At 40.5% G+C, this 20,775-nt stretch overlaps 2 protein-coding genes across 2 annotated transcripts in view; one reads left to right on the top strand and one right to left on the bottom strand.

Moving 5' to 3' along the window:
- SHC3 (SHC adaptor protein 3) overlaps positions 1–14,563 on the bottom strand; it is a 305,086-nt gene extending 290,523 nt beyond the window's left edge. The window contains exons 1-2 of the mRNA XM_073021453.1: positions 14,553–14,563; positions 12,515–12,616 (exon numbers count right to left, since the gene is read on the bottom strand). The gene's annotated coding sequence lies outside the window, so the exon portion shown is untranslated. The remainder of the gene's footprint in view (positions 1–12,514; positions 12,617–14,552) is intronic.
- Positions 14,564–14,846: 283 nt separating this feature from the next.
- CKS2 (CDC28 protein kinase regulatory subunit 2) lies at positions 14,847–20,378 on the top strand. Its single transcript, XM_007969703.3, has 3 exons — positions 14,847–15,060; positions 18,868–18,995; positions 20,048–20,378. Exons 1-3 carry the CDS (start codon positions 15,002–15,004, stop codon positions 20,098–20,100), a joined length of 240 nt encoding a protein of 79 aa, XP_007967894.1. The 5' UTR covers positions 14,847–15,001; the 3' UTR covers positions 20,101–20,378.
- The last annotated feature ends 397 nt before the right edge of the window (positions 20,379–20,775 follow it).

The following is a 20,775-nucleotide window of genomic DNA, read 5'->3' as shown; positions in this document are numbered from 1 at the left end:
ATTTGCATGAGGAGGACAACTAACCTGAAGGGAACTGCGAGGCTCAGGCCAGGGCTCTCAAAACCCTCAGGTTTCAGGAATCCACCTCTGACCACCCGCAACAGGTTTTTCACTCCCTAACCCTTGCTCACTCTTCCTCCCTCTTTCTCTCTCTCTCTCTTTCTCTCTCTCTCTCTCTCCCCTTCACGTGGCTCCAGTCTGGGAGGCTCTTTGCCAATTCCAACCAGAACATCCAACATCAGACACTAATTCAGCCCACTGGTAAGATCTGCCTTCTCCAGGCTTCCTCCTGGTACCAGAGAAAGTCTGGCCTGCCATCCATGTCCTCAGAGGACCAATGGAACTAAGATAGAGGAAATCTTGGGGACACCGAGTTCCTTCTCAGCCTAACTGGTCTCTTTCAGAAAGAGGGTTCTGGGTCTCTGTCTTTTGTCTGGGGACACCTAGAAAAAAACAGATCAACCCTGGCTTCCTTTTACCAGTCCTTTTGGGTGCCAAACAGTCTCACATTCCTACATCCTCCCCATTGAATTGTTGTCTTCACAACCTCGCCAAACTTGGTTTATGAGGGGCCCTAAAGCCAAAGTGTTTGATTTTCTACTGCAACATGGCTTCGCCCCAATACAGACTAGATAACAGCCGATGGCCCACATACGGCACCTTTAACTTTCAAATTCTCAGGGACCTTAACAACTTTATCACCAGCAACAGCAAATGGCAAGAGGTTCTCCATATTCAGGCTTTCTTCTACTTTAAACCCCACCCCTCCTCCTTCTCCACCTTTTCAAAAACTACCCCAAGAAGTCAAAGCTCCTCTGCCATTCTCCCTCTCCAGGAAGTAGCCAGGGTTAAAGGCACTGCTCGTGTGCATGTCCCCCTCTCCAAGTCTGATTTGTGGCAGATCGAACAGCTTCTGGGATCTTTCTCTAAAAATCCCTCGCATCATCAAACGGAATTCCTGCACATAACCCAATCCTTTAATTTAACTTGGCATAACATTTATATAATTCTAACCTCCCCCCTCACCCTTAATAAAAAAGAGTGCTCAGCTTAATTAAAATGGATATAAAAGCTAAGAATATTCAAAAGGCCTTTACGTTTTTCTCTTCATAAATCTTGTTTTCCTAAAAAAGGTTTGTTTCTCTCAGTTAAAATTACTTTTCTCCACTCTGTCTTGCCACTCTTGGTGCATGCTTAAAAGACCCTAGAATAACTTCTGGTGGCCTGGGACTCCCTTGGAAAACAGAAAAGGCACCACAAATCCCATTTTGGGAAAAATCTGTTTTCCTTATGGAGTCCCTAGAATTAAAGGTGAATAAGTACCTCTCAAAATCCATCTTTGTCTTCTAGCTATGCTTGTTTAATAAGCCCTGAAATTGCTTTCCTAGCCCTGCAATTTTTTTTTTTTTTATTTTGAGAAGGAGTCTCGCTGTCTCCCAGGCTAGAGTGCTGTGGCATGATCTTGGCTCATTGCAACCTCCACCTCCCAGGTTCAAGCAATTCTCCTGCCTCAGCCTCCCTAGTAGCTGGGACTACCATGCCCGGCTAATTTTTTGTATTTTTAGTAGAGATGGGTTTTCATCATGTTAGCCAGGAAAGTCTCCATCTCCTGACCTCATGATCCACCCGCCTCAGCCTTCCAAAGTGCTGGGATTATGGGCATGAGCCACTGTGCCCCGTGCCTAGCCCTGTTCTTAAAGGGCCTCACCTGGAAGTCAATAATCCAATTAGGGAATTAGCAAATGTAAATCTTTTAACTACTGGTTCTTCTGGTTGTCTGTGTGGCTACACATGTGTTATGTTTGCAATATCTATTAAAAAGAGCTCTAATTAATTAATTGGCCTAAGAAAAATAAGCACTTAAATAAAATATTTTTAAGGAAAATGTTAAGCAAAGTAATACTGTGTATATTGCCATTTTACTTTATTCTTCCGTTGAAGCAAAATTATGGGGTTTTATTGTGTGTGTGCTTTTGCTAGATGTCCCAGTTAGCTGTGCTAAGATACGCTAGTACTATTTATAGTTTAAATTTTAATTCTTAGGTATGTTCTCCAGCTCTAACATTGTTTTCCAAAGACACACTAAACTGTATTGCACAGTTCAAAATTTAATTACTTAAGGGATCAATCTGGGCATTGTTCTTGGTCTTAATTTAATAGCAAACATAGGACATGTATATTATCACTATATTAATATTTATTTATTTATTTATTTATTTAGAGATGGAGTCAAGTCTTGCTCTGTCACCAGCCTGACGTGCAGTGGCACCATCTCGGCTCACTGCAACCTCTGCCTCCCAGGTTCAGGTGATTCTCCTGCTTCAGCCTCCCGAGCAGCTGAGACTACAGGCATGTACCACCAAGCCCAGCTAATTCTTGTATCTTCAGTAGAGAAGGGGTTTCACCATGTTGGCCAGGATGGTCTCAATCTCTTGACCTCATGATCCTCCTGCCTCGGCCTCCCAAAGTGCTGGGATTACAGGCATGAGCCACTGTGCCCAGCCACTATATTAATTTTTAAAAGTTTTTATTTGACATTTAAAATCATGACAACAGATATCCACATTTAATGTTTATGGAAACTTAACAATGTCTTTATTAATAATTTTATTATAAAATTTCATAAACCATGTTTTTCAAAATAAGTTTATATGAAATCCAGCTTCCCAGAAACACTAATAGTTAAGTATGTCAATGTACTAACTACATCATTCACTTGTACCCATGGGGAAGATTTTAGTGTTATTGCCCTCTACAGTGGAAAACAAAAAGAAAAAAGAAACATGAAAATCTTTCATTTTTAAAATTAGATTAGGAAATGTTACATAGCTTGGCTCTTTAGTAGTGTATACACTAGCATTAGTTTATACACTACTTTTGCTACTGGGGAATTCAAGTTGAAATATCTCTCAGTTATATAGCTCTGGAATATACCTTCCATTCATAATTTCTGCTCAGATAATTGAATAGTTTGCCATCTAAGTTATTTCATTTGTACTATAAAACAAAAGCAAACTACTCCAGTTTAATTTTTTATACTTACAATATTGTACATTTTCTACATATGAGTCATTCGGATTAGTATCTATGTAGCTTCAGTCAGGTACAATCATGGATTCGAGTTATTATACCATATAACCCTATAAAATACATAGAAGTATTCTTACTTTGCCTTTATAAGAACACCCAAGAGTCTGTTTCGATTTATGAATTCAGCATTTAAGCAAAGAGATTTTAGTTCCCAAAGTTGGAAAAAATGAAAAAACAATGAGGGAAGAAGGAATCAGGCCTTAGTGCCACATATTTTTCTCTTAGGGTTGTAAGGTAGAGCCTCCTTCTTTCCAGAATGCTTTATTAAATTTTAATAGACCTGATTTTCTTTTCTTTTCTTTTTTTTTTTTTGAGATGGAGTCTCGCTCTGTCACCAGGCTGGAGTGCAGTGGCGCGATTTCGGCTCACTGCAAGCTCCGCCTCCCGGGTTCACGCCATTCTCCTGCCTCAGCCTCCTAAGTAGCTGGGACTATAGGCACCTGCCACCGCGCCCAGCTAATTTTTGTATTTGTAGCAGAGACGGGGTTTCACCGTGTTGGCCAGGATGGTCTCAATCTCCTGACCTTGTGATCCGCCCACCTCGGCCTCCCAAAGTGCTGAGATTACAGGCGTGAGCCACCGTGCCCCATCTGTAGACCTGATTTTCTGGGTTAGAGTATAATTCTTATGCTGAAGCTCTAGCCTAAAAGAGCAAAATAAAGTTGTCATCATGTACAAAACATATTTATCACTTTCACAAGATCATAAGGGAACAAAAGTTAGGGTTTAAACCGAGTGATAATACTGTTTCAATCAGCATGTGCCTAAGATAAACCAGAACTGGCAGTTAATTTAGGCATCTAGAAAAATCTCATTTCCCACCAGTAAAAATATTCTGAGCGTCTAGTGCTCCTTAAGAAAATCTGGCAGCTGGGTGTGGTGGCTCACGCCTGTAATCCCAACACTTTGGGAGGCCGAGGCGGGCAGATCACAAGCCTGGCCAACCTGGTGAAACTCCATCTCTACTAAAGATACAAAAAATTAGCCAGGTGTGGCGGGCGCCTGTAATCCCAGCTACTTGGGAGGCTGAGGCAGGAAAATCGCTTGAACTAAGAAGGCAGAGGTTGCAGTGAGCCAAGATCGGCCACTGCACTCCAGCCTGGGCGACAGGGCAAGACTCCATCTCAAAATAAATAAATAAATAAATTAATTAATTAATTAAAATAAAATATGGCATACTGAATAAATAATGTTCATGTGGGAGCCAGGAGCTGGGTAAGCCTTGCCTTTAAATTACTCTGTGACTATAATAAAAAAAAGAAAGCACTTTTGGAACTAATAACACTTCACTTGTCAGTATCATAAAGAGTATTGCCCAATGGCTGGTCACGGTGACTCACGCCTGTAATCCCAGCACTTTGGGAGGACGAGGCAGGTGGATCATGAGGTCAGGAGTTCAAGACCAGCTTGGCTAAGACGGTGAAACCCCGTCTCTACTAAACGTACAAAAATTAGCCAGGCATGGTGGCGGGCGCCTGTAATTCCAGCTACTCAGGAGGCTGAGGCAGGGAACTGCTTGAACCCAGGAGGCGGAGGTTGCAGTGAGGCGAGATCGCCCACTGCACTCCAGCCTAGGTGACAGAGCGAGACTCCGTCTCAAAAAAAAAAAAGAGTATTGCCCAGCTGAACTTTGCTCCCACCAGTTCAGTAGTTACTTATTTCGACCTAAGCACTCACCTTCCGATTTTACCCAAGTATTTAGGATTGAGAAAAAATGCATTACATTTGAGAGCTACTTCCCCCAAATTATAAAATAAGTCAGTGCTTTCCATTTCACATGACCAAAAAAAAAAAAAAAAAAAAAATTTAAACAGGTTTTACTTTAAAGTTAAAAATTGCTAAAAGTTACCATTACAACATGTAATTAAAACTGCTGAACACGGATTTGCATGCAAGGTGTATAAAAACAGTAAAAAGTATTTTTAGTTAAAAATTATAAGAAGACATAAAAATGTACATTTTGCTTATGAATAAAAACAGTCACAAAATTAAATAAAAGTGAACAGTTTAATTTTAAAAACATTGTAAAAATCAATCCTGCAAAGAAAACTCCGTGTGTAAACCTATTAACTAAACTCAAAAGGGTATTTTATGGGTTTTTTCTGTAAATTGAACACTAAAATAAAGGCACACAAGATTTTCTTAAAATGGTCATCCACTCCTTAGCAAAACTTGTCAAGGGTTATAAAGGGTATGTAAAAATCTCACTTCATAGTCAAATTGGTTAAAATTAAATAAAATTATCTATAAAGCTTCATTACAATTAGGGTTAACATTAAAAGCAAACCAATGCAAGGGTAAAATTTAACTTTCTCTCTTAAACAGAATTTTCGTGTAATAGAAAAGGCTAAAAAATGGGTTTTGCTTTTCCAGATTGTTAACTCATCATTTTGGCAAAACAAAACAAACAAACAAACAAAAAACAACTTATGGTAATCTAAAATTCTATTTCATAATATCAAGGGTTTTAAATGTTAAACATATTTAACAGCTTTCCCAAAATCAAACTTTAGTCTCAAGGTTGTCTTTCCCAACCCCTAGCTTTTGGGTGCTGTGCAGGACCCCTGAACCATCCGAAAAAGAAGTAAACAGGATTATTTAGCAACATAAGATTGCCAAAATAATGTCTGATAGGTTATATTTTAGGGAATAATACTAACATATGTTCCAAAACTGTATACGGTGTCTAAGGTTCTCCTGTCTAAATATGTACTATTAATCACAATTAAAGTTGTTTTGTTGGGTTATTGTAAAACACAAAAATGACCACATTTTGTTGTCAACTGCATTTCTAACTGTATCCAAACTGGACATCTTGTTATATATAGATAGCTGTTATTTTGTTTTAATTCTCTTCAAAACATGGTTTATACTGAAGCTGGGGAATTTTAACAAGTGCTCTCAAATGCAGGTTATTCACAACAACAACATCAATAATAACAACATGCACAGAACTCATGAAAAGCTAAAATGTTTATAAATATCAAGCAAAACAAAGGTTAATAAAATGGACTAAACTAATAGAAAACAAAAACCAATTTTTATCTTTTGCTTAGAACACTGCTAATCTTTATCTTATTTTTCAGAGTCAAGAAAACTTGTCTTAAGCTAGCTGCCGCCTTTAACAACCAAGTATACTCCTGTAAATAGAATGTGAAGCGCATTTGTTTCTCTCTGCCTAGTTCCTCTAGAATTTGAAAACTAGTTATAAGTATTCTTAAATTACAACAATATAGCTGTTTGTATCCGTGCATTTTCTTTTGTAACAGAACACAATTGGAAAACCTGGTTATTTTACCAAGGCTTTGACTGGACTGGTGCACTTTCCTTTAAGGAATCAAACTTGACTTATGAAGCGAAGAAATCCCTTGGAAACTGGCCTCATATTTTGTGTACACAGTCACTGTACAGGGTTTGTGATCTGTGGTAAGTAAAGAATGTCACTTTCTGACAGGCCAGGAACCCCAAGTTATCTTAAAACCTCAAGAGGAGAGGAATTCACCCAACTTACAGGTATTTAATGGTACAAATCCATGGCTGGGCTTGGCTTTAACAAGTCTTATCTCAAATTCCTGTTATAAAACAAAGTTCCATCAAAACCGATTTAAAAGGCCTATGTAGCAAATAATTATTCTTGATGCACTGTATACAAATAATAAAGCCAAGTATAATAAAGCAAACCAGTCCTACCATGAGTTGTCTTTTAATAAAAATGGGAAACTGAAGAGTGAAAATTATGTTTAGAAAACTATAGCACACTTGTTAAATTCTAGTCTTGCCTAATGTTTTTTGATTTTTATTATTCTCTAGAGTTTAAATTATATCTGTTACAGAAATCAACTCTTGGATACATCGCACTTAAGTCAAAGCCTAAAGAGCTGAGAGAGCAACCTCTAACACCCCTGGAAAACGTCCTATCAATGTAAAAAAATGAAATCTTAAGCCGAAAATCATAAAACATAAGTAACTAAGTGAAAATTACTCATCTTACTCAGTCTCATCCTTACCTCACTAAATACTTCTTGTCATTTCTACCTCTCCTTTTAAGCCAAATATTAAAACTTTTTTGATGGAAATTATACTACTATGCCACCCTTGCAGGAATTGCTTTACTCCCTCTACTATTTGCAGTAAAACTATATACTGTAGCACCCTCAGGGTGGAATATCAGACAGAGAATCTCAATTACTGTAGCATTTTGTTTAATTATTATCCTTATAGCAGGAATAACAGTTACTAATGGAAAATAACACATGAGTCTTTCCCAACATGCACCTCTGCCTGTCATTAGGAAAGAAATGTTACTTCTGTCTCAACCAATTGGGCCTAATAAAAAAAAACTCTGCTGAAAAGCCTAGGACTGTTTTTACCCTGCCTAATTAACTTTTTTCAAAAAATTTTAACCGACAGAATCACGGCCATTTTGCAGACAACTACCCAAAAACATATACAGACGGTGTTGCTCCTGCAGTCAATCCAAGACCAAAAAACTCTCTGCCCACACCATCAGCAGGAAGTAGCCAGAAAGAACACATCACCCCTTGTCCTTTTATAACTATAAGGTCTGGAATGACAGAGCAGGAGCGCCGTCATATGGGATAAAGACCGCCCCTTTAAGTTCCAACTCCCTTTCTAGCCTCATGCATTTCAAGGAAATCACTTATCTTCTAACTACAAGCAGCCAGAAAGAACAGACAGTAAAACACAGATAAGACAGCTTGTGCACAGAGAGAGGTGAGGAGAAAGTCTCTTGGGTAACTGCCAAACTTCACCCTCATACGATGGGCACCAGTAAAACAGTGGGCCTTAATAAACACATTCCTTTCCCTTCAGGTACAATAAGATAGGGAAACGAAAAGTAGACACGGGGGGGATATGCCTGCAGCTGCAGAAATATGTATGGGAACAGAGGCACAACTCTCCCTCCCAGATAAGCACAACGAAGAGAGACAGAAGCAGCCAAGCCTCTGATAAACTCTCCCACCCTGAATCCTTAAAAATTCATAGTCTGTAAGAGAGTGCGGCTTCTGACCTAACTTGGTCAAAAGTCTCTCCCAGGTTTGAAGTAAACCTATTGAGTGTCAAGCCACCCTTCGTGTTTCTCTCCTCTTTCTCTAATTCTTACAGTAGGCACATGTTTAGCAGCTGGTGCTACTGATGGTCAAGCAACTTGGTTGTCTTCTATGTGTCTTGCTGATGATCACATTCACAGGCAGCCTTTCAAGACAGGGAAGGTAGAAATTGGCATGCCTCTTAAGGACTAGCCTCAGAAGTGGTATAACATGACTTCAGCCACATTCCACTGGCCAAAGCAAGTCAAGACCAGACCAAGAGTGAAGAAATAGACTTCCTCTATCTATGGAAAGAATAGTTAAGTTGCTTTGCAAAGGAGCATGCATATTAGGATAGGAAGTATTTGTTACAATAATTTCAGTTTACCCCAAGGAGGCGTGCAGTACTTGAAGCATCTAATTTTGCTATTGCAGATGGTAACAGAAACAAAGCTACTGTAGCCAATGGTTCTGGTAATGGACTCCTAATCTCTTTCAACTTCCTAAATTTATCAGCAGCTGCAAAGATATCAGCAGACTGCAAAGCCTTAGCATGCACCAAGTTCCCTCTTAGCCTCTCTCTACTAGCCACATTGGTTTCTGAATTGGTAACAATAAACATTATTTACACCTATGCTTTTTTAGACAACAGTAAAACTTTGCTTTATTTTTAATATATTTTGCATTGTTGTAGTGAATTTATTTTTATTCTTTTATCCAATACATTCTCAACAGTAATCCATTTTCTTCTTGGAGCCAGTGAGGCTTTTGAGATTGCCATTGTCAATCTATTCTTGCTGCCTTGTAGGTGATGTGCAATTTCTCCCTGGAAGCTTTTAGAATTTTCCTTTGTCTTTGATCTTCTTAAATTGCACAATAATCTTTCTGTGGTTATGTTTTTTTTTTTTATGTATACTGTTCAGCACTCTATAAGCCCTTTCAATCTAAAGTATTTTATCTTTCTTTAAAACTAGGGAATTCACAGCCATTATTTGTACAAGTATTTCCTCCCTTCTGTTTATTTTTTCTCTCCCTTTGGGACTCTTCTTTAATGACAGTTGTCACCTCTACTTCTAGCCTCCATGTCTTTTTACTTTATATTTTCCATCTCTTTATTCCTTCCTAATGCTTTCTGGGGCTGGAATTCAACATAATCTTCTAGTTCAATAATTAGCTCTTCATTTGTATCCACTGTGCATTCAGTTTACTTATTAAATTTTTTATTTCAACTATTTAGTTTTCAATAACATTTCCATGTGACTTTTCCTTAAGACTGCAGTTACTAAAATCTTTTCAGCTCTTTTATATTTACAACTTATATTCATAGTTGTAAAATAACTTTTAACTAACTACAAAACTAAAAGGCTTTAAAGCATTTGATGAAATACAGTATTTATTTATGATAAAAAAAATCAGCAAGCTAGGAACAAAAGAATTCTTAAAATGAGAAAGGGCATCTACAATTATAAAGCTGCAGTGACCATCACACTGAGATATTGTTTCTATTAGTCACATGTAGTTCATAGGTACAGAGGTCAAATATCCAAAATAGGTATGACCAGGCTAAAATTATGTCAGCAGGACTGAGTTCCCTCTGGAGACTCTAGGGAAGAAATCTATTTCTTTCTTTTTTCCAGCTTCAAAAAGCCACCTGCTGCACTTGCCTCGTGGTCACATTACTCTGACTTCTGTTTTCATCCCAGCTCCTTCACAGACCCTCCTGTCTCCCTCCTCTAAGGTCCCTTGTGCTAATATTTAACCACTCTGATAATCCAGGATAATCTCCCTATCTTAAAATCCTTAATTTCATCACATTTGTAAAGTCTCTTTTGCTGTGTAAGGTAACATTTACAGATATCAAAGATTAGGACATGAACATTGCTGTGGTTTGAATATGTCCCCCAAATTTCACGTGTTGGAAACATAATCCCCAAATTCATATGTTTACGGTATTTGGAGGTGGGGCCTTTGGGAGGTAATTAAGATTAAAGCCATCAGGGTGGGGTTCCCATGATGGCACTGTGGCTTTACAAGAAGAGGAAGAGACACTTGAGAGGGCTGGCCCTTGTCCTCCCTCCATGGGATGCCCTCCACCATGTTATGATGTGGTAGAAGGCCTTCACCAGATGTGGCCCCTGTACCTTTCACTTCCCAGCCTCCAAAATGGTAAGAAATAAACTTCTTTTCTTTGTAAATTACCCAGGCTGTGGTAGTCCTTTATACCAACAAAAAATTGACTAAGACAGACATCTTTGAGGGCCGTTTTCCTGTCTATCACATTCATCCTCCTACATTCACTTCCCACAACTTTCCTTTCCATGACTTACACTCTAAGCCAAACCTGTTCTGCATTTTCTGTGTGTACCACACTTCCTCACGCCTTCACAACTGCCAATCCTTCTACTGGAAAAGTGCTTGGCCCTCCTGGTTTTCTACCTGTGGAACTCTAAGAGACAGAACAGAATAGTGGGTAAGAGGCCTAACTCTGGAGTCGGACTGCTTGGGCTCAAATATGAGTCTTACTAGAGATTTTTGGTAAATTGTTTGGTTTTGTTTTAACCTAGATCTAAATGCCAGATTGTAACAAACACAAGAAACAGAAAAACCAGGGAAACTGCACCACAAGGAAACAATTACACAGATCCAGAATGTGTAATGTTCCACAGGCAAAAATGACCTGGTTTGATGAACTAATGCTAAAAAAGGTGGCAGGGGTGTGTGCGGGGAGGGTGTCTATGTAGGTAGAGGTCGGGGGTTGTTTAAAGAACACTAAAAGGGACAATAACAAAATGTGGCTGGGTGCGGTGGCTCACGCCTGTAATACCAGCACTTTGCGATGCTGAGGCGCCCAGATCATCTGAGGTTGGGAGTTCAAGACCAGCCTGACCAATATGGAGAAACCCCGCCTCTGCAAAAAATACAAAATTAGCTGGATGTGGTGGTGGGCACGTGTAATCCCAGGTACTCGGGAGGCTGAGGCAAGAGAATTGCTTGAACCCAGGAGGCGGAGGCTGCGGTGAGCAGAGATCGTGCCATTGCACTCCAGTCCGGGCAACAAGAGTGAAACCCCATCTCAAAAAAAAAAAAGAGAGAGACAATAACAAAATGAAAGATGTAGGCCCAAGTTTGAAAGCAGAGTTAAACAAACTAACTGTAAAAAGCTTTGGTGGGGCAGTCAGGGGAATGTGATTCTAAAACAGCTATCAAAGAGTATTAAGGACCTCTAAGTGTAATAATGACGTGGTTAAGTATTTTTTTAAAAATTTTCCTGAGATGCACACCATAAACACAGAGATACACTGAAAAGTTTTATTCAGGAGTGAACTGACATATCTGAGATCTCTTCAGTAACATTCTAGGAAAAAAAAAGTTACAGGGGAACAGATGAAACATGATTGGCAAATGGAAATTGCTGAAGCTCAATGACTGGAACAAGTCGAGTATCCCTTACCCAAAGCACTTGGGACCAGAAGTGTTTCAGGGTTTTTTGGAATTTGGAATATTAGCATTTTATTTACCAGTTCAGTATCTCTAATTGGAAAATCTGAAATCTGAAGTGCTCCAATGAGCATATCCTTTGAGCTCGTGTCAGTGTTGTTCAACGTTTTGGACTTTTGGAGCATTTCGGATTTTCAGATTAAGGATGCACAACCTGTACGTGGGAGCTGATTCTATTACACCATGTGTTTGAAATTTTCACAATGCAGATGGTCCTTAACTTACAATGGTCCAACTTACAATTTTTTTTGACTTGTCAGGATGTAATCCCATTGTAAATTAAGGAGCATCTGTACATTTACTTAAAAATATATCTCCTAGGAAGTTTTTCTTCCCCCCCAGATTCTGCCAGAAAGTAATTTCCTTGTCCATTTTCCTTAACAGTTTATTCACATTTTTGCCATCATAGTAATTATTATATCTAATTATGCTTATGTTATTATACTGTGCCTAAAATTTACTTCTTATTGTGTGCTTATGTGCAAGGGACTCTGCTATGTGCTGGGCACTGCATGGTGAACAAAACAGACATGGACTCTACACTAGCTTCACAAGAGTTTTGTTTTGTTTTGTTTTGTTTTGAGACGGAGTCTTGCTTTGTCGCCCAGGCTGGAGTGCAGTGGCTCAATCTTAGCTCACTAACAGCGAGTATTTTATAGTGCAGATACGGAGACAAACACCACCTAAGCAAACATACAATTGCAACAGCGGGAGAGAAGCCAACTGGAGTCGGTGGCAAGGGCATAATGGGGAAATTGAGGAACTTTCTCTAGAGAAGGTAATTAAGGAAGGCCTTTCAGAAAATGAAATCCTTAATCTGAGACCTGAAGGATTCCATCACATGTGAACGAATGTCTGTGTCTGCTCCTACTCACCAAATCATGCGTGGAAATTCCAGGCCAGGTGCTGTGGCTCACTCCTGTAATTCTGTTACAGGAAAGGGGTCCGATCCAGATCCCAAGAGAGAATTCTTGGATCTGGTGCAAGAAAGAATTCAGGGTGAGTCCACAGTGCAAACTGAGAGTAAGTTTATTAAGCAAGTAAAGGAATAAAAGGATGGCTACTCCATAGACAGAACAGCCGAGGGCTGCTGGTTGCCCATTTTTATGGTTATTTTTTGATGATAAGCTAAACAAGTGGTGGATTATTCATGCCTCCCCTTTTTAGACCATATAGGGTAACCTCCCGATGTTGCCATGGCATTTGTAAACTGTCATGGCACTGGTGGGAGCATAGCAGTGAGGAGGACCAGAGGTCACTCTCTTTGCCATTTTGGTTTTGGTGCGTTTTGGTTGGCTCCTTTACTGCAACCTGCTTTATCAGTAACGTCTTAATGACCTATATTTTCTGCTGACCTCCCGTTTCATCATGTGCCTTAACTGGGAATGCAGCCCAGTAAGTTTTAGCCTCATCTTACCCAGCTCCTGTTTAAGATGGAGTTGCTCTGGTTCACTAGCCTCTGACAATCCCAGCACTTTGGGAGGCCAAGGTGATCAGATACCTTGAGGTTAGGAGTTTGAGACCAGCCTAGCCAAAATAGTGAAAACTCGTTTCTACTAAAAATACAAAAACTAGCTGAGCGTGGTGGCGGTGGCCTGTAATCCCAGCTGCTCTGGAGCCTGAGGCAGAGTGGCTTGAACCTGGGAAGGGGAGGTTGCAGTGAGCCCAGATCACACCACTGCACTCCAGCTTGAGCAAGAGACTGTCTCCAGCAAAAAAAAAAAAAAAAGGAAATTCCAAACACCCTCTTCCTCCAAGTCACTGTATTAGGAAGTTAGGAGGTGGGGCCTTTGGGAGGTAATCCAGATTAGATGGTCATGAGGATGGGGCCCTCATCATGGAGAATATAAATGTCCTTAGAGGGCCTGTCTCCTCACTTGTTCAGAAACCTGGAGAAGTCCGTGGTCTGCAGCGTGGAAGAGAGTGCCCGGACCTCTCACTTCCAGCCTCTAGTCTGGAGACTTTGTCTAAGTCACCCCGTCTATGTCACTTAGTCACAGCCACCCTGAGCCCACTAGCCTGTATTGCGCTGGAGCATTTCGCATAAAAAGAAATTAATATAAAAATGACACGTGCTCATTGTGGTAAACGTGAAAAAAATACCAAAAAGATCACTTTTAATTCTAATGCATAAAAATAACCACCACTTACATCTGTTTCTCCCAGTAACTTTTTTATATGAACGAGTGTTTTTAAACTAGGGTCAGTATTAAAAGACCAGAAGTAGTTTAACATCATCTTAAATCCCCTTATCCAGGAATTAGCGTTTGTATTCTCGGCCGCTGCAGAATGTTACTTCAATCCCTCAAGCTTTCCGTGGCTTGGGTCTGCCCTGGTTTTGAACACTAGGTTAGGCTACAAAAAGCATCCTGGGTCTCTGACCCATTTCTTTTTAGAGACGGGGTCTAGCTCTGTTGCTCAGGCCTGTCTGGAACTCCTGGGCTTAAGCGAAACTCCACCTGGGCCTCCCGAGTGACTGCGCCGCCACCAAGCCAGCTCCCGCCCTCTCTCTATGGGTGGCTCCGCGGGCTCCATTCTCCACACACTTGTCTGGGGGGCGCCAGGAGCCCCTCACCGGCCAGGCCGCAAACTCAGTAAGTGCACGAGGCTGCGGACCGGTCGGCTGCGCAAAGTAGCCCCGGACACAGCCACGACGCGGCCGCCTGGCGCTCCTCTCACCCAGCCGACCGCGCAGCCGCCCTCCCTCTCACACCGCGGAGCCTTTCTGCCTTTTACTATTTTTCAAAGCGGACCTAGGCTCCTGGCTCGAGCCTGAGGGGATACAAGGAGTCACGAGGGGCGCCATCACAGCGCCAGGTCGACCGCTTCCGCTGAAAGCCCTGTGCCGCTCAAAGCCCCGTGGCCCACGCTTCCGGCCTCGACCGACTAGGTCATCAACAAACCCCGTGATACCTCGCTCCACCCTCAGGTCCTCCGCCCCAACGGTTCCGTGTCCTGGAACGTTCCACGTTCCTGCGCACGCGCTCTGCGACGCTTAACGCCCAGACTCCGCCCTCCTCTGGCCACGCCCGTGCCCGTCAAGGGCGCTCCCGCCCCCGTGCCATACCTATTCTCCACTTCTTCCCGCGGGCAACCTCGCAACAGATCTCTGATTGGCTGACCCGGGAAGTCGACTTCGTGAGGCGGTGGCGACGATAGGCTGGCAGCCGGCCGACTTCCGCAGAAGGCGATTGGTCGGTACTGCTGCCCAATCGGCGACGGGCTGTCGGATTCAAATCGGGATCGTTGGTACTGCGGTCGTTAGTCTGTGGCGAGTCGTTGCTTTGCCGGACGTGGACGTGTCTACTGCTGCTCCCGCTTTTCGCGCTCTCTCGTTTCATTTTCGGCAGTGCGCCAGCAGGATGGCCCACAAGCAGATCTACTACTCGGACAAGTACTTCGACGAACACTACGAGTACCGGTGGGCGGCTTTCTCAGACTCCGAGTCGGCTCTCTCAGCTGGGGCCCCCGCGGGCGGGGCGACCAAGGCGTAACAGGGTCGTGGGGGGGGGGGGGGCCGGGGCCTGGGGGGCGGAGCCCGAGGGCGAGGGCCGGAGTTTGGGGTCGCGGCCACCTGGTGCCCCGCGTAGTCGGTCATAGTTGGGTGCCTGGCGCGCCCGGCCGATTGGGCCTTTGTTCGGTGTGCGCGGAGGGTGAGGGAAGAGCGGCCACGGGGCCGCATTTAGTGCCCGGGTAGGAACCGGCGCAACTTGGGGGTCCCGGGGTCCTCGGCGACGCGGAGTGACCCTCCGGTCACTTTTTTCTCGGCCGTGGCACAAGTAATTAGGCTGTTCAGTAACTGGTCTCAGTTCCAGTTGTTTGAACCAGTCCAGGAAAACCCGCCTGGTTCCGTCCTTTTCCGTTCGCAACCGTGCCACACACTTTCCCTGTTTCTGACGGGGTGATGCAACTTTTACTAGTTTGTGGTTTAGAGTGGTAATTTTCATCTGTTAACATAGAGGAACACACTTGTCTTCCTGTTTTTGAAGTGAGTGGTATAAGAATAAGTTGTGGGGGCAACCCCCCGAAAATGAGCTTGATGGGAATTCGAAAATGTTTACTGGGGATGGTGATTTGGGCCATTATATATTAGCCGCAGTCATACAACTGAGGGCACTATTAAAGGAGTTTCATTTTAAGGCCGATTAAGAACTTGAGTGAACTTTCAGCCTTATTTTCTGCTAGTCTACACTGGCCAAATTTTGGGCTTCGAGGAACTTTTGCGTTTGAGTCCTGAAGCGATGTACCAGAACGTAGTGACTAACTGGTCAGTAAAATCAGACAGATTTTAAATGTCCCTATCCCCCAATTAAACTAGACTGGGGGAAAGCGGGTAGGGACATTTAAAATTTGTTGTCCTTCTTGTGTGCGGGACACTTCATTTAGGGCGTGGCTTCAGAGACCAGTTAACCCCTTTTTCTTACTAGGTAGTGACTAGAACGCTGCGTTCTGGGATACTACCAAGATTTCGGGGAGATAAAGCCCATGCCATCGTTGGCCAAATTGTGACCTTGTTTTCTGTCTGCTGCCGTTGTAGGTTAGATTTCTACGAATGCTATTTAAGGAAGAAAGAACAAAACAGTGGGGGTTTCTCTCTTTCTCTCCCTCCCAGCAGCATGGAAGTCTGTTTTCACATGAGGAATACTGAAGATTTCTATGGGTAGTAATAATTGCACCCTTTTGTATTCCTAGCTAGAAAAATACCATGTTTTTCTGGCTGTAGGTAAATTTCAAGTAGATTGTCTTAACTTTATACTAATAACTATACAGTTCTAATCGTGTAATATGCTGGCACAGTGTTCAATTATGGGATGCTAATCAAGAGCCATATTGAGGATATCCGATAATGAACACAATGTAAACCGTAATAACCTTACTAAAACCTGGAGAATTATTCTGAAACACATCTGGTGCCAAGTGTTTAGGATAAGGATTTAAGGGTTGGTACAAGTTTCTTTTGGGACATAATACTGAAAGTAAGTGAAGCTATTTCTCAGACTTCTTTCTGATGGCAGTAGGTCCATTTTTTAGTTTTAATATACTCAAATGATTTGTGTGTGGTAATGAAGAAAGTTTACATATCTGAAGTGATTTATTTTAACCCAGTAAAAATTAGAGCTGGTATTAATTGGCCAAGGCACTAACCTTTATGAAACAGGATAGTAATTTCCACAGATAATTTTAAAGGGGAAACTAGTGATAATATACCGCTAAGGCATGAGTCTAGGGTGGTTTGTATTAATATGTAATGGTGCAGCATGCAATGTAAACTTAAAAGGCTAGTATTTATTTTTCCCAGTGTGCAGTTATCTATATCTTTCTTAGATTTTTCTTAATTGCAAACTTAATTTCCTCGTCCTTTTACGTGAAGGTCTTAATATTTCTAAGGGCATAACAGTGGGTGCCCCCACCCCCACATCATGGAAGTCTGTTTTCGCAGGAGAAAAACTGGTAATATCTCTGGGCAGGTTTACAAATTAGTAATACTTGCACTATTTTGCTCTTCAACTGAAATAAACGTTAGATTTTGGAAAAATTTTCCTTACGTGTAGTTTGAAGACTCTGTGTGGCAAAATATAGGTAGACTCCTCATATGGGCTTGATATTTTAAACAGTTTTTAAACAGTTTTCCTTTATAAAGAAACCCTGATGGAGGAGAGCCTGTTTCCGCGTTTATGGAGAAGGGTGGTAACTTCTATCTAAATAACTTGTTGGTAGATTTATGTACTCTGTGAATTTGAAAGATAAAAGGTACAAAAGCACTACATTTCTCTTTGAGAATAATCAACAATATAGAAGATAGAAATAAGATAACAGATTATTTGTAGAGCCTTAAAAGTTAGATGTTAAAGCAGCATTTAAAGAATGTGGGTGATAACTGGTAAGAATTATAAAGAATCACCATATAGTTCACTGGAATTGGTGAAAACTGCAAATTATGGTAGTAAGGTATGACTTGGTGGCCTTAAGGCAATCTAGCAACATAAAAGAATTTTTCTGAGGCTCACTTTGCCCTGCAAGTGAATTGGTACTTAACCAACCACAGACTAAAATTTAAGTTGATGAGAGCTGGGTGCTTATAATAGGGTAGGGGTTCAATTTACTGCGTCTCAGAAAGTGACGAGATTGCACCTCATTCATCCCCATCCAACTGACTCACAGACATATCTTATACTGGTTAAAAATTTGGGTTGGTGGTTATGGATGGTTCAGTATAAAACTGTTGCTACTACTGGAGATGGTAAATATGGGGCTGAGAATTGTGACTTCTATAAAATCCTTTTTATGGTAATTGAGTAAAAATTCTTACTCAATTTGGGGAAGGAGATTTGTCTGGCAAATCTTTGACAGAATGCTTTGGGATACTCTTAATGATACAGATTTGCTTTTGAGAACTCATACAGTTGTACATATTGATGGTTTAACTTTGAAGGTTATTCCATGCTTGCCTAAGAAACTGAACAATGTAAGTTTTGGATATAGGTCAGTAAGTTAACTGGAAAACTGTGAGGTTGCACACAATGTGTATGTGCAGTTAGTGGTTTTCTGTTTTTAATTCTGAACACAGTACTTGAAGTATAAAGCAACTTCTGGAGCATACAAGGACTGGTAGTTACTACAAAGCTAGTGTTGGGAAGAGGAAACCCAAATTAACTGTAACTTACATTTTTCCTTACATAAAAGTCTAATAATCTGGGACATGGATAACAGCTCTACAGTCAGGGAGTAGGCTGGGTCCTTACCTCTTGTTGCTTTACCGTTCTCAATTTACTGTTGCTTCTGTGGTCCTAGACTCCTGCTCTGGCTCCCTGATCGTATTAATGTACATTCAACAAGAAGGAGAAAAAGAAGAGTTCAGCATGTTCTTTCCCTTTGAGAAAACTTTTCATAATAAGTTACACATTTTCTTATATCTTGTTGGCTTATGATTTGGAGGCTGGTTAACCATATGCTCAACTTATATTTTGGGGTTCTATTCCTGAAGAAGATTCAGGCAACTGGTAAGCATTCTCTGGTAAGAGAAAAAGATTAATCCTAAGGAAAATGCCTTCTGCTTTTGGATTGCGCACTCTTAGCTCTCTAATTTGAACATAGGCCATCACATCAGAATTAAAGGTAGTAGAGTGTAATTCTCAATATTAAAGCAACAGAGTTGCTAAAGGGACATGTATAAAGCTACAGTTGTAGAAAAGGCACTGGACTAATACTTGGCTGTATCTTTTAACAGGCATGTTATGTTACCCAGAGAACTTTCCAAACAAGTACCTAAAACTCATCTGATGTCTGAAGAGGAGTGGAGGAGACTTGGTGTCCAACAGAGTCTAGGCTGGGTTCATTACATGATTCATGAGCCAGGTGAGCTTTGCTATATTATAGTAGAGCAGTAATTGTTGAAATATTGGTGGTTATGGTTGTCAAAATTTTAAAAATATCATTGACATCAACTGATATCTCAAAGTAACTCTTCTGATAAGTTAGTTTTTTTAAATGACTTATTTGTTGACTCCAGAGATCCAATTTTATGGTAAAATAAAATACCACAGGAGTGAAAGTAACACATTATTCTACTTGGAAAATAATGTAAGAACTAAAAAAAGATATTTTAAAATCTGTATCATTAACAGTATCCCAAAGCATTTTACCATAAATATATCCTAAGTGTTCTTTTCTGTGTGTGAAAATTGATTTAATTTAAAGTGATTCACTCTTCAGCCCTCTTAAAGGATAGCTACCACATGAAGTTTAAATGAGGTAATAGCATATGAACTCAAATGTGCTTATGGGTATCTTATGCTATTATGTGGTATTAACAAAAAGTTGTCCAGGTATTAAATAGTAAACTCAAACTTTGTGAGTTTTCTAAACTAAAACAATGGGTTGAATTCTATTTTTGGGTTATCAGTAAATCTAACTACAGCATTTATGTTTTGAACAAAATTTGAAGACATACTATAGAAGCTGAAGTAGGTGGAACTAAAACTATCGTGCTTTCTCTTCTGCTGTTAAAGAAAAACATTGCATTGAAAACTCTGAAAGAACTCATCACTTTCTTGGGATTGAGATACGTAATCCTATTAGAATTCAGTCCAGATAATACAAAAGCAACTGAATAACTTAAGTGTAGATTTCTGTGCCCCACCTATTGAAACAGAATCTGTGGGGATGAGCATTAGTATGAGATCCTGTAGGTGATTTGAAAGAGGTGTTTTTCCCTATAGGGTAATCTTTTTACTTTTAATCTATTTACTGTAGACAGTAACTTTGAAGTAAAATTCATTTTAGATACCTCAACCCAGTTAATAGTGGACTCAGTTTATTTTATTCTGGCTTAGTTGAGAATGCTTTTGAATTTCTGATGAGTATATGAAAACCGTATTAAAATGATTCAAAACATTTTCTTTCTACAGAACCACATATTCTTCTCTTTAGACGACCTCTTCCAAAAGATCAACAAAAATGAAGTTTATCTGGGGATCATCACATCTTTTCCAAATTTAATGTATATGTGTATATAAGGTAGTATTCAGTGAATACTTGAGAAATGTACAAATCTTTCATCCATACCTGTGCATGAGCTGTATTCTTCACAGCAACAGAGCTCAGTTAAATGCAACTGCAAGTAGGTTACTGTAAGATGTTTAAGATAAAAGTTCTTCCAGTTTTTCTCTTAAGTGCCTGTTTGACTTTACCTGTTACTTTTGTTCAATAAAGTTTGTATGTTGCATTTATCACTTTCAAGTTTTTGAGGTATATTTTCTTACAGTTAATTTGTGACTATTGAAATTGATTTCAGTGTTACAGTTTTAGCTCTGAGGAAGTTAACTTACCTTAAAGATCATGTTAAATGAGTTTAAAACAGCGTGGTATGATCTGGATACCATTTAATTCACTTAATGAAGAAATTAAGAACCAGGGATATGTTTAAAGCCAAAGTAGATTTTACCTCTTGAATTCCTAGAGAATTGGCTAGAACAGGAAAGCCCAAATTAATACTATCTGGGCTACTTCACTGTCACTGGCCACTAGTGGTCTTGGGAGAAACCTCTTAACTTTTTTGTCCTCGTCTACATTTCCAAGGTAGGGATAATGTTTCCTATAAAGTAACACCACATTTTTAAAGGTTCAAAAACACTGT

This window comes from Chlorocebus sabaeus, chromosome 12, assembly GCF_047675955.1.
Source record: "Chlorocebus sabaeus isolate Y175 chromosome 12, mChlSab1.0.hap1, whole genome shotgun sequence".
Classification (NCBI taxonomy): domain Eukaryota; kingdom Metazoa; phylum Chordata; class Mammalia; order Primates; family Cercopithecidae; genus Chlorocebus; species Chlorocebus sabaeus.
The sequence above is the reverse complement of the archived record's forward strand: the minus strand, read 5'-3'. Positions and strand labels throughout refer to the sequence as shown.

Bases quoted from the DNA above. Each gene is read 5' to 3' on its own strand.
- CKS2 (XM_007969703.3), top strand. From the start codon at position 15,002: ATGGCCCACAAGCAGATCTACTACTCGGACAAGTACTTCGACGAACAC. The intron at 15,061-18,867 runs GTGGGCGGCTTT...ATCTTTTAACAG, and splicing joins GACGAACACTACGAGTACCG to GCATGTTATGTTACCCAGAG. The intron at 18,996-20,047 runs GTGAGCTTTGCT...TTCTTTCTACAG, and splicing joins TTACATGATTCATGAGCCAG to AACCACATATTCTTCTCTTT.